Genomic DNA, 17,698 nt, shown 5'->3' with positions numbered 1-17,698 from the left:
TCAATGGGTATACAAAAAATATTAAAACACATTCGATTGGCAGGGGACAGCAAAAAAAAAAGATTTTCCTTTTGTTTATTGAACAAATCAGTGAAGCTTAAAGCTAGCTATGTATATATATATATATATATATATATATATATATATATATATATATATTATATATTATATATATATATATATATAATATATATATACATATATATTATATATCTAAATGGAACTTTTTATTGTCTTCAAAAATGTTGCAAAAAAAAGAAAAAAAAAATCAAAAATATTTTCATTATTTTTTTATTATTATAGCTGTAAACATATATATATATATATATATTTGTATAGATGAATATAATTTAACAAAAAAAAATAGAATAATAATAATATTAGCAAGAAGATACAGTTAATGCATATATTTGTGGCTACATTTCTAGATACTAGAAGTAAAATTCGCTTGGAGAAAAAAAAAGAAAAAAATTAGGCAAAATATAGTATTTAAATATAGATAGAGAGGAGATAGGGCTAACAGTTGGCTATAAACTACAACTAGTAAAAAAATAGATACATTGTATGTGTGTGTGTGTGTGGATGAATATCTTTGGGTGTGTGTGTGGGTGTGGGTGTTGGACTAACTAAGGAGCAGGAGTGGCGTGGGTTGCGGCCGGCGCTCAGACAGACTTGATGAGGCGATCCTGCCGCTCGAACATTTTCGTCTTATTGGCCAGAGTCTCGGCTGCTGTGGCAATGACACCGTTTGTGGTCACAGCATCGGCTGCGGCGGCTGCTGCTGCTGCGGCGGCTGCTGCCTCGACGGCGCGTGCCTGCAGCTGCTCCTGCTGTAGGGTGCCGAGGCATTCGCGGAAGGCGAGCAAAAATTCATCGGCATTCTCGCGACTGAAGCACATGGGCGGCTTCAGCTTGATGACGTTGTCATTGGGGCCGTCGCTCGAGATGAGCACCTTGTGCAGCTGCTTCATGCGGTTGACCAGCCAGCGCGCGGCCTGGGTGTCGGGCGTGCGCGTCTCCCGATCGCTCACCAGCTCAATGCCCACGAACAGGCCCATGCCGCGCACATCGCCGACGCACTCGTAGTCCAGCTTCAGCTGGTCGCACCCGCGCAGCAGATACTCGCCCAGCTGCTTGGCGTTCTGCTGCAGGCCCTCCTCGTCGATGATGCGCATCACCGCATTGGCGATGGCGCACGAGACCGGATTGCCGCCATATGTGTTAAAGTAGGCGATGCCCGTGTCGTGGAAGGCCTGGGCTATTTCGGGCGTGGTCACCACAGCGCCCACCGGATGCCCGTTGCCCATCGGCTTGGCCACGCACACAATGTCGGGCACAACGCCCTGCGTCTCGAACGCCCAGTAATGGCTGCCCACGCGGCCGAAGCCCACCTGCACCTCGTCCGCAATGCAGAGGCCGCCGGCCTGGCGGACCGCTTTGTAGGCGGCTTGGAAGTAGCCGGGTGGCGGCAAGATTTGACCGCCGCAGCTCTGCAGACTCTCCGCAATGAAGGCGGCCACGCCCTGGCCCTTCGCCTGCTGGCGCTCGCAAATGTCGGCTATGGGCTGGGCATAGAGGGCGCCCAGATCGGCATTGGGATAGAGCTTGTCCGTGTACTGGCCACCGTAGGTGTCCGGGCAGGGCGCCACGTGCACATACTCCGGCTTCTTGGCACCCCCGGGCTGATTGAACTTGTACGGCGAGATCTCCATGACGGACTGCAGGTGACCATGGTAGGCGCTGCAAGGATAACAACTCGTGAGCTGATCTCACCTCGAACTGGGGGAGTGTGGAGCACTTACTGGTCGAGTGTGATCACATCCTGACGCTTCGTATAGTTGCGCGCCAGGCGCAGGGCCAAGTCATTCGCCTCCGAGCCGGAGTTGACAAGGAAGCAAACGGACAGCGAGGCCGGCATCTTGCTGGTCAGTGTACGGCCGCACTGCACCAGCTCGTCGTGCAGGAAGCGATTGTTCGTCGAGATCGTTGCCATCTGCAGGGCACCAGCTCGCACCACCTCCGGGTGGCAGTGACCCACTGCAATTAAGAGTGAAAAACCTCATGATAATAACAATATTCTATATATATATGGGTCTATATGATTGGGAACCACTTTAAAGCAGTATTAAATGGAAATGCTGGAATCGACTAGCTCGGTTCACTGAACTCAACATAATCTCCCTGCCAGCTGCCTCAAAGATAAGCTTATATTCCAGGGTTTTACAGTTTGCCCAACCAACGGGACTCTAGATCGATCTAGAGTAGCTCTAGGAACAGCTAAGTGTTAGGGTCTCTCTTATGGAGGAGAAGAAAGAGAAGGAGTAGGCGGAAGGGGAATGGAAGGGGAGAAAAGGCAGGAGAAGGAAGGAACAGAAGCAGGAGAAGTAGAAGGCGGAAGGTGGAAGGAGCAGGAGAAGGTGGAAGGAAAAGGAGCAGGGGAAGGTGGAAGGAAAAGGAGCAGAAGGAAAGGGGGTAGAAAAATCAATAGAAGGCTCCAAGATAAAGAGAAGACTTAACAGAAACAGCGGGAGCAGGAGGTAGAGCAAGATCAGAAGGAAAAACATTAACAGAAAGAGTAAAAGAGAAAGAGTAAGCGTTGCAGAAGCAGAAGATTCAAGCGCAGGAGCAGAACGAGTAGTCGCTGGCATAGTATCTTCACAGATATGGAGCGAACGACCGCTTGCACATCCGCTGTCGGGCCCCGATTAGCCTAGAGCCGGGGCTGTCTATGCCGGCCCCCAGCTACATTTGGAGTTCCCGCTGCGCAAAATCAGATTCGACAACAATCCCAGACAGATAAGGGCCATGGCGTACCACTGCGAGCGAGCAGTTCTGGCTGGGGCTAGCCGGCAACACGTGACTGCCATGAATGATGCTTATTTTTAGGCACATTCGAGCAGGCGAACGAACGCGTAGTTAGCGGGCGGCTGTGATTGCGCCGTGCGAAAACACTGTGCAACAAAATCAATTTACACTTTCCACTTAGGACTGTTTGGGCTTAAATAATTCAAGAAATCAAATTTTTTCTATTTAGTAAAAACTATTTTTGGTTTTTAAAAATATGAAGTAAAAATTAATTTTTTTTTAAATTAAAAAAATATATATATATAATTTTACATATCAATATAAATATATAAATATTATTTTGTGTAGAATTTTTGTTTAATATTTAACATAATATATATATGTTGACAGATAACTATAACAGTTTAATTTCAGATTCAAGCCTTAATCTCTGCAAGTCGTAGTCTATTTAGTTATATCTAGTCTTTATTATTTTTGTAAATTTGTAAACCCCTTTTATTAATTCGAAACCCAATAAGTTCCTATCTTTCGGTTCGATTATTTTGTAGGCGAGTGTAACGAATTGCCAAGTCTTGACCGCATTGTCTTAATGACAAACACACAACCATTCACACAGGCACACGCACATGCATGCATGCATGCACGTACAGACGTATGCGTGCTTATAAGCATATGTATGTCAAAAGTGTTTTTCATTATTATCACAGCGCAGAATTTTCCACTCGCAATGGACGCCCGCTGATTGCTCAGCTTGAGCAAATATTGAATGTAGACTATGGGCAAGCGGATAGATGGACAGACAGCAGTTAACTACCCGGGCCGGGCCATCGGCCAAAGTGCGTAGTTGTTGTTGTTATCTCAAGTATATTTCCACTCGGCACGAGACGTTCACATGTTGCTCGAACGCAATACTACGCTACGCTACGCAACGCAACGCTACGCAGTTCAGTACATTCCAGTGCAGCACCCAGTTTCACAGCGGTCCGTCTTCCAGCAGATAAGCGAACACTACGAGTAGAGTCATAGTCGCAGTCGCAGTCGCAATCACAGTCGCTGCTGTCCCCACTGCCGCTGCCACTTGGAAAGTAGCACGAGACAATAACGTGGCGATTGGAACGCGTGAGACTCGACTTAGGAAATATCAAAGTTTCGTAATAAGCAATAACAAAGTGTCGCTGTTCCTATTGCTGTCGCTGTAGTCAGCAATAGAAACACGTGCACAGTATGCTATGTTATCACGCCTAACAATAAACTAGTTAATATTTGTATTGATACGCTGTCTTCATTTGCAGTTCTTTTGTTATTGTACATTATACAGGAATCGAAATCACGTTTTCAGCTTGTGCACAGAAATAGCCTCGGTCTTTCGCTCAAGCACTTTGATCGTACGATCGATTGGCACTGATAATGTTGAAAGCATATCGTAAGCAGTAACGGCAATGCAAGCAACTCGAATTGTTATTTAAAGCTGCTAAATAATTTGTTGCCAGAACTATAAATAACCAAGTTGTGCCTGGATGATAACAAGAAACCAATTTTAATATTAATATTCATTTAAATATAAAATACAAACAGACCCAAAATAGTCTATGGCTATTAATAACGAATGATCTCTGCCCAATAGGCCTTATCGGGCAATGCTAGGCACAACGACTAAGTTAATTTATGTATATACATGCATACATATGTATGCATTTACATAGTTGGTTGCGCTCAATTCAGCAGCTTATCAGATACATATATTATAATTTTTGCACTAAGTAATTGTTTTTGCGATTTGATTTTTTTAGCTTGTTTTATTTTATGGCGTCTTTATGAATTGACAATTGCATTAATGAAAACGAAAACTGCGCACAACTGCCAAAAGCAAAATGTTACACAAAGTAGTCGTCAGAGGGCGTGCTTACGTCACAAGTAGCAGAAGGCCCGACCTAGCTAGGGTCTGGGCTGGCTTACGTAACTGTAACAGCTGATCGCTGCTAATGCAAACAAATTTTTGAATGGAAAATTCCGTTACGAAAGCAGAAAGGGATAACAGCAACGCATTCGCACTGGAAAGTGGAACAGTGGAACGGACCGTTGCAATACGCAAATTGTCAAATTGATAAATTGCACACATGTCAGTCTTAATTGAATTGCTTATGTTATTGTAAGCATTATTGTTATTGTTATTGTTATTAATTTTATTATTGCTATGCCTATGTGCCACCAGCAGAGTAACCTAATCACCCAAACAACAGCTGCTCGTGTTCGCCGTGTGTCGGGGCCCGAAATAAACGGGCAGCATCTAAAATAGAAAGAATAAAGCGTACGTAGTACACATAGGCCGGCCCCGGCCCAGCCCAGCCCAGCCCCAAGCGACGTGTGTGATAAGGCTGACTCAGTTTTTTTTTGCGCCAGCCACTCGAATCAAATCACCAGCACACAAAGCTGCTCAATCGGGGCCTGAGCATGCCGTCGATGTCTGGACAGCCAGCTCGACCGCCTGTGTGGGGGGCGTAACCTTGAACTTGCTGTCAGCCACAATTGGCGCCGCCACCAAAATCATCATCATCATCATCTGCATCTGCAGCATCAATGTCATCGTCATCAGGAGTATCAAACTTTTTATCACAGTACATTGAGACGCATTTGAGACATATCAGCACACACACACACACACCATATAGACATTGTCACTGACGATTATTTGCTTTTGAACCCGGGCCTGTCGCACCAGCGAGCCCAGCTCATCGGGCCCCGGTCCCGGTCCCGGAGACACAAAACTCATTGTTACTACACGCAGATTCGAGCATATCAACTGAAGAGCTTAAGCTAAATTATCATAGTTACTGTTAAGATCGGGATTTTATGGATGAGTGGATGGTTGGATCAACACTTACCATGCGCCACATTGTTGATACAGTCCAGATAGCGTACGCCCTCCTCATCGAACATGTATTGACCCTGGCCGCGTACGATTTTCAATGGATCAGAGCGATAGAACAGATGACAGGCTTGGCTGCATTGCATTTGGTATTTTGTTGGTATTATTTGCAGGTGCACGCAAAAAGAGATCAGAATAATGAGAAACGTTAAAAAAGGAATCGATAGAAAGTAAGCTCTATATATATGTATATATATCTATATGGCCGCTGGATGGGAACAAACTTTTTGTGAGTTCGTACGACCGGGGCCTAGGTCCAAAGAAACAACGTCGTCATCAAGCTACAGCTACTGATAGGGAGAATATGACTATATTGCCTGTAGTAGAATACGTGGGATTAGCGTTTTTATATGAGGATTTGTGCCATTTGGACGGCAGTATGGTGGCTCTTGTGGTTGAGCAGCGAATCGATAAAGGCCAAAAATAAATGCCGCTACTTTCGGCGCGAGTCTTTGGCAACAGCCAAAAATGAAAATACGTTTCTTGCTGTTTGCCTTTGTCATGGGCGACACAAACAAAACACAATTGCAGCGATTCCCCACGCCTCGCCCAACACAGAGCGTCGATGAGTGTGCTGCATGGGGATGCCGTTAGTTGACCTTGACAGCGAAACTGCTTAACGCAAGGTCAACTGATGTACGCATAACATGAGTGCATATGCACAGCAGAGCGCAGCATAGCACTGTATGTCTTAACATAACATAACGTAATGCAACACAGCATATGACGTAAAAATGTCAGCTAAACGACTACTTAAATATATTGCTTTTGTTGTAAATACATAATTTAATACGCACCCAATGTGTTTGTTACGCAGCTTAATTGTGTCCGCCTTGGACAGCTGCTGGCTGGCTACGCTTTGCACTTGTTCACTGGCTAACGGCATTTTAATTTGTTAAGTTTAATTATTATTATTTAAAAAAGACTTAAGCGCGCGCACTTTAAAAAGTTCAACTGTTCCGGCAAGGATTACGAGTCGACTGAATGAATTGAATTGGCTGTGTAAGTCGGTCTGACAGGCAGGCACGGGACGCCTTTAACGTCTTTGGGTGCTTAGAAATTGTCGCCGAATGACAAATTTTATGCGAGAGTAGAGCTATTTTATAACCAGCCCATTGCCATATATAATCATATATATATATATATATATATATATATATATATACGTATATATGGTATCATATATGTATATAGGTATGTGTATATTGCTGCTGCTTTGCCGTTGTTGTTGCTGCCATTTGGCACTGTTGCTGCTGCTGCTGCTGCAGCTACACCGTTAAAAGACTCAATATTCCTTAATTGTGCCGCTGCTACTGCAGACGCTGTTACTGGCTGACGCGCTCAGTTGCTGTTACTGTTAAGCGTCGCACTGGTCAATGTGTGCGTGAGTGCATGTATGTATGCAAGTGTAAGTGTATCGACAACACACACGTGACTATCACCTCTGTTATTCTCGCTCTCTTTCTATGGCCACTGGCAGCGTGTTTGTGTGTGTCAGTGTCGGTCTCTGTGATAACAGCAGCCACCCAACAGAGCGTAGCGCAACGTGTGCCGGGCGAGAACGGCAAGAACAACAACAAAAGTTACAGCAACGACTGCTGAGCCAACTAGGAACCTTGCTGCTTTTAGAGATGCTCGCGTGCGTGATGAGTATACGATAAGCATATTTCGATACACCAATGGGATAATAATATGGTTATTTGTTTTACAGCTTCTATACAGTATTTTATTAAATTAGCACATTAAAATTTTCATTTATAAAAGATAATGAATATATGCCATAGCCCAAAAGTATGCCATATATTATAATATGACCATGACATATACCTATATATTTACACACTGATGTACACCGTATCAAGTAGGAGCGCTGTAGTTGAGCTTAGCCAACTAAAACGTAGTTTGGCCACGTTTTCTGTATGGTCTTAGACATGTGTCATATATATTTTGAAATTCGGTTAAGTTCCGTTACATTTGGTGTGACCAACTGGTGCAACCGCTGAAATACTCTTTAACAAAGTATGAAAATACATTACGACCTTCGAATTTAAATTTTTTGTAATTATAATTTTTGCGTGTTACTGTATTTTGCTATTGTAATCGCATCATAATACAAATTAAGTATAATTAATTAACACATGCAAGTCCCGCCTAATTAACTTTTGACAACTGTAGCAATTTTTTAACATCTGAAATTCCCCTCCTCTAGCAGAAACTCCATAATGCGGCCCAGCAGCTGCAACGTTATGAGTCCTCCCAGCTAACAACATAAACAGTCTTTGCATCAGGCGGCTCCGGCATGCGCTCATTGCTTCCGTAGTTCTGCAGCCACTGCGTCTTCAGTGTGAATATTGCTTTTTTTTATGCCAACTTTAGTGATCTTACAGTGTCCCATTGCTTATTTTCAAATGGTTTAAAGTAACTCAAAACCGCAAGATAGGTTATCGAAATTTAGTGTGTACACACCATCTGCGTATATATCAGCTTTTTGCCTTAGTGGCAACTCCTCAATGACAATGTATCCGCTTAACGGCCAAGAATTCAAATAACTAAATTCTTTTCAATGTCATTTGATTTGCTGATATAAATATGAATAATAACAATCACGAAGCATTTTAGAATGCAGTAACATGTCTGGCGTGGGATCCTTAGATGCAACAATTTGATTATAGACTATTGTGGCCCCAATTAATAACAATAAGATGTATTACGGGCGACTCATATAAGACCAATGCGCCGCTCTGACCGCGAAATGTCATAAAATAACAACAACAGCAATACCAGCATCCACTTAACACAAAACAATATCCAAGGCTGATTTGAAAAATATATAAATTATATAATTTGAGTAAAGGAGCGCGCGACACTGTTACGCCCCGAAAGCCAGCCAAAGAAGGGGTGAAGTGAGTGCGCAGAAGGCGTGGCAGGGTCATAAAAACAAAAACAAAATAAATGACAAGAACGAACATGAACTAAGGCAAGTCGACATTGGAATACCCTAAACAGCATTCACGATATTTCCTTCCCTCTCTCTCAATTTGTTTCTCCCTCTTCTTACTCTGTTTCTCTCACTCACTTTCCTATTTCTTCCCCTCTCTATCTTTCTGTGAGTCTCTCATAGTTAAGCAGTACACTCAATGAGATCGCCATCAGTGCTTTTCACCCCTTGTGCTATATACCCGATGAAAGGGTATATCGAAAAACCACAAAATCTAGCAAAATGCATTTACGAGTCTCATACGAAATTGGATGTTCGTCGTCGATGAGTCGTGGGATCGTGGGATTCGCCACACACAGCTAAGCGCGTCGCCCAACATATCTAAGCAGTTCAGTTGTTGCTGTCTCTTTCGGTTGTTAAGGTATTCAGTTATTCAGCTATTCAGTGCTGGGCTTGAGTAATGAGCATTGTCCGTCGACATGTTCGCAGTGCAGTAAAGGCGTTCAAATTAGCTGTAAAATCTGGCCGCACGATACATTTCATTTAATAACAGTTCGGACTTGTCGTTTTTTCTTTCGAGAGTATAAAATGCACACACGATGCCCACTGAGCCACAGTCATTCGTCAACATTATTCCAGTGAACTCGTATAATCTGCACTGAACTCAGTTAAACTGAACTGAAACTGAAGAGCTACAATCCTAGAATCCTCAAAATGGCAAGTTCTTACGACATATCCTGTGAAAAGTGTGACTAGATAAGATATAGACTCATTGATTGATTGAGTCCTTTTATCTCAACTCTTATCCGAAGCATCGTCTTTCTTATCTGCTTCTTTCCCTATAGCATTCCATTTCGACAATCGCTTTGATCGCTTCTCTGGTACTGTGCGCCGCTGATGTCTCTCATTTGCCTCTCTCGCGTGGCTATTTGCCACCGCTCAGTGGTGCCAGCGGCTACTCGGCGTACTCCTCGTATCCTTCGTATACGGGCAACTCCTACTACTCGGGCTCTCGACTTGGCTCCGGCCGAAGCTATACCTATAACTCTGACATTAGCTCCAGCTACGCTGCTCCGGTGGTCAGGTCTGGCTACAACAGCTATGCAGCTGTGCCGCAGTATAACACCTATGCCACGCCCTCACGCACCTATCTACCAGCCTCGACAGGCTACTCGGGCTCTGGCTACAGCGGCCTGGACACCAAATATGCCGTCAATGGTGGTTATGTCTATTAGGAGACGAGCTTATGCTTAGCTTGCGACAGCTTCAAATATGTTTTCATCTGTATCCAGTGTTTATAATGTATACATAAGTATTTTTTTTTTGTATTCATAATCAATAAATGATAAAGCTATTATTCTCCTAACTTTTGGTGTCCGATTCGATAGGACAGATATAAGACTCTCTGGGTCTACCTAAGCCTTAATATATAGTCTTATCTACGATTATAAATGTTCCATTTTATAAATATTTAATATTCGAAATCTGATTAAATTCAGTTTAATTGTAAATTCGACTTTCACTTTTTTGAGTGTAAATAAATTGTACAAATATAAATACATATATAACTATATAACGCTCATAAGTGTAGACAACATCAATTAGTTAACAATATTTGGGGTGATTTCTGTGGATCACTTATGGTACAAGTCGTGCATGCACATCATCACTTGCGTCATCTCCCCCGTAGTGCCCGGCTGAGAAGGCATCATCGCCAGAGCCTGATACCAGGGCGTTCGAGCTTGTGCGTTCTCCTCCCCGTTCATTGACCAGCGAACGTATTCTGCTCGACTAAAGTGTAGAAAGAGAAGTGAATATTGTATCCGTATATATAGATAGCTCTAGTTCTTTACTTACTCTTGTGTTTTCGAGCGGAACTTGTGTAACCATTTCGCTGTTCTGTTTTTGCCTTTGCTGCAGAAATCTCTGCAGGATCTTGGGTACACCAAACTGAAGGGGTTCGCGCTCGGTCGTATATGGGCCTGTGGCAGTAGTGTGGGTGCTGATGCCTCTGCTGCTGGCACTACTACCGGAGTCGCATGCCAGGTCCACCTCGTTGCCGTCCTCCTGGAGCGATTTGTCGCCAAGCGTTGCCAGAGGATTCTGGAAATGCAGGTTAATATTGAGATCGCGATGTCCGCGCTGCCGCCGTTGATAGAACATGTACCCAATGCCAGTGGCAACAACTCCCATCAACAGTAGCATGGCCAGTAGCCAAGCACCTCGACTACCTCCGTCATCGCTGCTGTCCGAGCGCTGCTCACTCGAGAGCAAAGAATTTATGTCGATCTCATTCGTAATGCCCTGTGGACACTGCTGTGACTCCGGCACGACAAGATCGCCACACATGCACTCGTACCCGTAGTCAGCCAGAACACACATGCCGGTGCAATGGGCATGCTGGCAGGGATTGGCTGAAGCTAACGGCTGCCGGGATACTCCGGCCACAATGATATCCTGGGCATTCATTACGTTCAAATTGATGGCCTTGCAGCTGCGTTGCCCATACAGCTGACAGCGTACCGCCTCCCTAGCGCCCATATTGACAATGTAGGCGTGATTCTCGTAGATGCTCAGTCCAGTCGGCTGCATCAGAGCGTTGCTCTTCTGGAGCAGCACGTAGCTCTGTCTTTGTTTGGCACTGCCGCGTCCCCCATAGCTGATCATCTCAAGGGTGCGACTGTGCAGATCCACGAAGTAGAGCATCTGCTGATGCGGATCTGTTGCAATGGCGGTCACATAGCTGCGATGCTTGCGCAGCAGCAGCTCTCGCCGGCTCCCATCGAGGCGCGACATGTGAAGCTGCGTAATGTGCAGGCCAAAGGTCTCGCTGCGTATGGCCACATAGAAAAGTCGCCCCAGGTGAGCGTCAACGGCAAGCGCCTTAAGGTTGAATCGGGACGTCATGTGCAGTATCTGACCGCACATCTTGGCCCGGAAGCTGCACACACTAATCTGCTGTGGCGCACTGCCGCTGATCACGTACACATTGCCTGTTGTCCACTCCACGGCCATTTTGCTGGGTGAGCGCAGATGGAGTGCGGCCATGCGACTGCGATCTCGCATATCCACGCGGTAAATGACATTCTCCTCCTCGCTGCTAAAGTAGCCAAGCTTACGGCGCATGTCCACATCGAAGCCGCTGATACGTGAATCGTTTGCTGACCAGGCTACAGACAGCATTACCGGCTGCTCACTCAGATTGCGCACCTCATTGTAGCTGGTGAAGAGGAGAGTCGCTCCAGACTGTATGCTCTTGCAGCTGCTGCGATCTTGGCGCAGCATAAAGTCTGCATGGCATTGACACTGAAAGCTGCCCGGCGTATTCTCGCATATCTGCGCGCACGGCTGCTGCTCGGGCGAGACGGCGCACTCGTCAATGTCCACACAGCTGCGTTGATCACTCTGCAGCCGATAGCCTTCCAAACAGGTGCATACAGCGCCCGCCGGCGTCGCCTGGCACTTGTGCTGGCAGAGGGGCTTGGTGCAGGCACTGCCACACTGTGGGCCTTCGTCGTTGCCATTGATGCAGTCCGCAAAGCCGTTGCAGACGCGCGACATGTCCACACACTCGCCATCATGGCAGTCGAAGAGATGCGGCTTACATGCACGTCTCGCACTCATGTCTGAGGAGTAGCTGCTGTCGCTGCTCGTCGCGTTGCCATGCAACGTGTGCTGCTCGCAGTGCTCCTCGTCGCTGCCGTCCGGACAGTCGCGCTCCTTGTCACAGCGGAACTCCTGACGTATGCACTGCTTGTTGCTTCGGCACTGGAACTCGTAGATGCTGCACAGCTCGCCGCAGTCTGCCTCGTCCTCGCCGCGCGGGCATTCGGCGGTGCCATTGCAGCGCACTGCCATATCGAGACACAGATTCAGATTGCTGGTACATTGATACATTGGGGAGGCCAGAGTGCCGCAGCTGATGTTGCCTGCAGCATTGTCACCGCTGCGCCGGTCACAATTGAGCTCATCCGATTGATCGCCGCAGTCGTTGTGGCCATCGCAGACCAGCTGCGCATCGAGACATTGGCCGAGCAGACAGCGATGCATCTTCTCTGGACACTGACGCTGTCCGCACTTGTCGTGCTCATCGGATGCATCGCTGCAATCGATGCGGCCATCGCATTCCCAGCTGCTGGCAATACACGATCCACTGCTGCACTGGAACATGCCTCGTTCACAGCTGGCGGCTTCCTTGCAACGCAGCTCATCCGAGTTGTCGCCACAATCGTTGTTTCCGTCACATACCAAGGTGTAGTCCACGCACTTGCCATTGTCGCAAGCGTGCTGATGGGCGTGGCAGAGCTTTGTTTTATCTACAATGGATATGTATATATTTTAATATGAATGCATCTATATATAAAGAGTATGGCCTACCGAACTGAGAGCAGTGCAGCTCGTCAGAGTTATCGTTGCAGTCCTTGTTGCCGTCGCAGCGCTTGTTTTTGGCCAGACAACGTTCGCCATCGTGGCAGGCGAACTGTGATAGATCACATTTGACTTTAGTGCGTTTGATGTCGTCGCAGTCCGACTCATCAGAGCTGTCGGCGCAGTCCTGATGGCCATTGCAACGGTGCGCTATGGTCAGGCACTCGCCCGAGGTGCGGCAACGGAACTCACAATCCAGGGCTTCAGTGCAGCTGCGATTAGAGGCATCGCGGTAAACAAAGCCTGCGGGGCATAGACATGCACTGTCAAACTGTCCGGCACTGACGCACACATGCGAGCAGCCGCCGTTGGCATGCTGGCAGGGATGCGGGGCTAAGCCATCGACAAGTCGTCGACTTCCTGCCAGTGGTATGCGAATGGGCAGGGCGTGGGTGAGAAAGGCGGCGGCTGCTGCACCTGCACCATCGCGACCCAGATGGGGATTTGTATCGATCTCGATGCGTTTGTTGGGACCCAAGTTGTTCTTGTGCGTCCAGTAGATGGCCGGTGTGCCAAGCTCACTCCAAAACAGATCCTGATCGACCAAGGCCAGAGCATATGGTCGCCGGAATTTGCCTCGAAACGTATTCGCATGGGTTTGGCGATAATTGCTGAAGCTGATCCGATTCGTATCGCTGTCTGACCAAAACATAGTGCGCGTCTCATAGTCTACGGCCAACTTGATGTCATCGTCGCCCAGATCGTCTTCAAAGACGTGAGTCTGAGCACCCTTTCCGCTTAGTGCCAAGCGATCGATATGTGTGTGCCGGCGCGCCTTGAGTGCAACAAACATATATCCCTCCGCTGGCATAACGCTCAGACCTATGGGCATCTCATCTCCAGAAAAGAAGCGTACCAATGCACGCTGTCCGGTGCGTAAGGAAATCAGTTCAATCACGTGGCGATCGATATCCGCCCAGTAGAGATTGTGGGCTAAATGATCGAATGCCAAAGCGCTGATGTTTCCCAGATTCCGATAGACCAACGTGGTCAGGCGGTGCTCGTTGATATGTGGCACGTATTCGAAGATCGCGCGCTGCATGTTGTCCGCAATGAAGAGGGTGCCGTTGATGTTGTTGAAGACCATCTCGCTGATGTAGCAGGGCAGGTTGTGCGAGTAGCTGACTACATGTCGGCCAAACGAAGTGTGTTCGATTTCTAGCAGCACTTGACGCAGTCCAATGAACAGACGCTGCTTCTTCTCTGTCTGGCTGCAGCGCCGTCCATCTGCTGACAGTGTCATGCTTTCTGGACAAGCGCACGTGTGGCCACCCGCACTCGGCTCAGCGAGCAGGCAAAGATGCGAACATCGTGCCGTTTCACAGGCATGCGGAATCTGCGGTTGCTTCGCCGGGTGATAGACATGCACGGCGTAGATTGTGCGATCACGTGCCAAAATACGATGTTGTTTGCCTGAGAATTTGTGACAGGTATGAATGCTCCTGGTGCCCCAGTCCGACCAGTACAGATGATCCTCGAATATAGCTAGACCATAAGGATGCTTTAGCATTCCATCGAGTACAGTTTGACGTGCGCTGCCATCTGGATGCACACTTTGTATGCTGCCCAGCTTGGCGTCCACCCAATAGATACGCTCCTGGTGCATATCCAAGGCAATGCCGTTAGGCCACTGTATATTATCTGATACAATCGGTTGGGAGTGTTTGCCATCCATGGAGGCACGGGCTATCATTGGCTTATTGCCCCAGTCGGTCCAGAACATTTGACCACGTTGTGGCCACAATGCTAGACTGCGCGGCTGGTGCACATCCTCTGTGACCAGCACCACACAACTGAGTCCATCGTTCGAGCACACCGCAATGTGTCTCATAACATTATCTGAGAAATATATATTGTGAGTTAGCCAATCGACAGCCAAATCCTCGGGAGCGTCTAGACCAGACGTGAGCAATATCTCGGCCATGGACCCATCGGCATGTGCACGCACAATGCTCTCCGCTTCGTTCTGTATGTTGGTCCAGTAGACATGGTCGCCATCAAAAGCCACGCCAATCACTTTAGTCAAATTTGTGGCCACGCTGAAGATGTGATGACGATCTTTCGACTGCGGCGTTAGATGCATGCCCATCACAGTCATCTGGGTCGTGTACAGTAGTAGCGGTGGTTGTTTCTCTGTGCCACTGTTTATGGCATGGCATGTGCGGTTATTGCTGTCATCCAGCTCGTAGCCTGCATCACAGGTACAGCGATAGCCACCGGATGTGTTCTCACAGCGCTGACTACACAGGTCTTGTCGCTCCTGGCACTCGTTAATATCCTCGCACTTATCCTTAAATTTAATCAGACGAAACCCGCTTTTGCAATAGCATTCCGGTCCGCTGGTGGGCATCATGTGACACGTGGCACCGGGCGGGCATTGTTTGCTGCTACAATCGGGCTTGACATGGCAACTCTCGCTCTCATCGCTGCCATCTGAGCAGTTGGGCTGTCCATCGCAGACCTGAGCGAGCGACAGGCAACTGCCATGATTACGGCACATAAATTTTCCCATAGACGGTTGACAGAGATCCTCTGCAAAGTAAAGTTTATAATCCATGGCCATTTACTTGACCAAATCCTTGAAAGCATTTACTCACCGCAGTCCTTCTCATCACTGCCATCGCCGCAATCATCGACTCCGTCGCATAGCCACTGTTTGCGCTGTAGGCAGCGTCCGTTCGCACAGAGGTGGCCGGTGATGCAACTGGTGGCTGACTGCTTGCAGCCAGCGGTCTCGTCGGAGCTGTCGGGGCAGTCCGGCTTACCGTCACACATAAAGTCGAGCGGTATGCAGCTGTAATCTTGGCACATGTATTCATACTGGCTGCAGTTGCGGTGCCCGAAGCTAACCACCATTCGATGCGGGCAATGGAGCTCATCTTCGCCGCCGGGACAATTGTCGACACCATTGCATATTAGTTCCGCTGCCAGGCAGGCACCGTGTGGCTGTGCACACGGGAACCAATGCGGCTGCCGGCACAGCTTGTAGTCTGCAGTCCACAGATATAGCATAGCATTTAGATATAGATATTTATCATATTGAGTTTGAGGTTATTCTCGATTTTAAGTTACCGCAGTCCAATTCATCCGTGTTGTCTGTGCAATCGCTACGTCCATCGCACATCTTCGCCTGTAAGATGCAGACTCCGTTTTTGCACTGGAACTGATCTCCATCGCACCGTGCGTGCGCTGATCCCGTCGCGGAGGTAAAAGTCGCACCGCAAACGAGCAGCAGCACTCCAGCGCACAGGCACAAAAGCCACCAGGACTGCTGCACATGGCACTGTGTTCGCACATGATTCTTCCGCAAGGTTGCGGCCCTATTTGGACAAAATGCACGTGTGCATTTGAGGTTATGTTACGTAAGAAGGCTAACTACGGCGTTATTTGCTACTCACATTTGATGTGTGCTTTTAATGCAGCGGCTTGTGGTTTTATTCACCGCGTTTTTATTCATAAATTCAACATTAACAGAACAAATATATTAGACGTTCAACACAAATTACTAACAAAATGCAACAAGCATGCGCAAACTCAACGCAAACGGTAAGATGCAAAAAGCGAACTGAACGATGTGCAATTGCAAGGAAGTGCAATTGCTTCGTTACACGCCAACACTTACATATGTAAGATATTTCGAAATTCGGTTAAGTTCCGTTACACTTGGTGTGACCAGCTGGTGCAACCGCTGAAATACTCTTTAACAAAGTATGAAAATACATTACGACCTTCGAATTACATTATTTAAATTTTTTGTAATTATAATTTTTGCGTGTTACTGTATTTCGCTATTGTAATCTCATCATAATACAAATTAAGTATAATTAATTATCATATGCAAGTCGCGCCTAATTAACTTTTGACAACTGTAGCAATTTTTTAACATACATCTGAAATTCGGCCGTCCACTCCTCTAGCTGCAGCTCTATAATGCGATCCAGCAGCTGCTACGTTATGAGTCCTCCAAGCTATGAACATTAACAGACTTTGCATCTGGTGTGACTTTCGCTGTAAGCCTTTGGGCGCGGCGGCTTCGCTCTCGAGTCTTTGCTCAGGGTCGCTGTTAAGAACAGGTGTTTGGCTCCGGCATGCGCTCATTGCTTCTGTAGTTCCGCACCCACTGCTTCTTCAGTTTGAATATAGCATTTTGGCCAGTTTGATTTAGTCAACGCTTTTAATTAATGCAAATATCCATTATTACATGATCAAAGAAGAATCGGGAATCCAGCATGGTTTAATGTCATATTTCGTGTTCTTAAAATATATATACATATATAATGTATATAATGTATGGGATCCTACGATACAACAATTTGATTACAGACTATTGTGACAACAATTAATAACAATAAGATTTATTAGGGGCGACTCAGACCAAAGCGCCGCTCTGACCGCGATATGTCATAAAATAACAACAACAGCAATACCAGCATCCACTTAACACAAAACAATATCCAAGGCTGATTTGAAAAATATATAAATTATATAATTTGAGTAAAGGAGCGCGCGACACTGTTACCCCCGAAAGCCAGCGAAAGAAGGGGTGAAGTGAGTGCGGAGAAGGCGTGGCAGGGTCATAAAAGCAATAACAAAATAAATGA

At 46.7% G+C, this 17,698-nt stretch overlaps 3 protein-coding genes across 4 annotated transcripts; 1 reads left to right on the top strand and 2 right to left on the bottom strand.

Moving 5' to 3' along the window:
• Positions 1–394: 394 nt before the first annotated feature.
• LOC111594891 (alanine--glyoxylate aminotransferase 2-like) lies at positions 395–6,822 on the bottom strand. The gene is made up of 4 exons (XM_023308378.2): positions 6,529–6,822; positions 5,688–5,806; positions 1,803–2,037; positions 395–1,740 (listed from the first exon to the last, which is right to left on the bottom strand). Exons 1-4 carry the CDS (start codon positions 6,615–6,617, stop codon positions 663–665), a joined length of 1,521 nt encoding a protein of 506 aa, XP_023164146.1. The 5' UTR covers positions 6,618–6,822; the 3' UTR covers positions 395–662.
• Positions 6,823–9,276: 2,454 nt separating this feature from the next.
• Positions 9,277–10,109, top strand: LOC111594903 (prisilkin-39-like). Its single transcript, XM_030222990.1, has 2 exons — positions 9,277–9,386; positions 9,515–10,109. The coding sequence occupies exons 1-2, from the start codon at positions 9,384–9,386 to the stop codon at positions 9,902–9,904; spliced, it is 393 nt and encodes a 130-aa protein (XP_030078850.1). The 5' UTR covers positions 9,277–9,383; the 3' UTR covers positions 9,905–10,109.
• Positions 10,110–10,238: 129 nt separating this feature from the next.
• On the bottom strand, positions 10,239–16,720 carry LOC111594889 (putative vitellogenin receptor). Of its 2 annotated transcripts, XM_023308375.2 has the most exons (7): positions 16,496–16,720; positions 16,170–16,417; positions 15,695–16,087; positions 13,047–15,629; positions 10,837–12,985; positions 10,527–10,772; positions 10,239–10,460 (listed from the first exon to the last, which is right to left on the bottom strand). In XM_023308375.2, exons 1-7 carry the CDS (start codon positions 16,552–16,554, stop codon positions 10,304–10,306), a joined length of 5,835 nt encoding a protein of 1,944 aa, XP_023164143.2. In that variant the 5' UTR covers positions 16,555–16,720; the 3' UTR covers positions 10,239–10,303. The 2 variants fall into 2 exon arrangements, with proteins under 2 accessions (XP_023164143.2, XP_023164142.2); XM_023308374.2 differs by having other exon boundaries at positions 10,527–12,985.
• Between the last annotated feature and the right edge of the window lie 978 nt (positions 16,721–17,698).

Source organism: Drosophila hydei, unplaced genomic scaffold (assembly GCF_003285905.1).
Source record: "Drosophila hydei strain 15085-1641.00,03,60 unplaced genomic scaffold, DhydRS2 tig00000090-arrow-arrow-pilon, whole genome shotgun sequence".
Taxonomy (NCBI): Eukaryota; Metazoa; Arthropoda; class Insecta; order Diptera; family Drosophilidae; genus Drosophila; species Drosophila hydei.
Note: the sequence above shows the minus strand (reverse complement) of the source record. Positions and strands in the feature narration are given on the sequence as shown.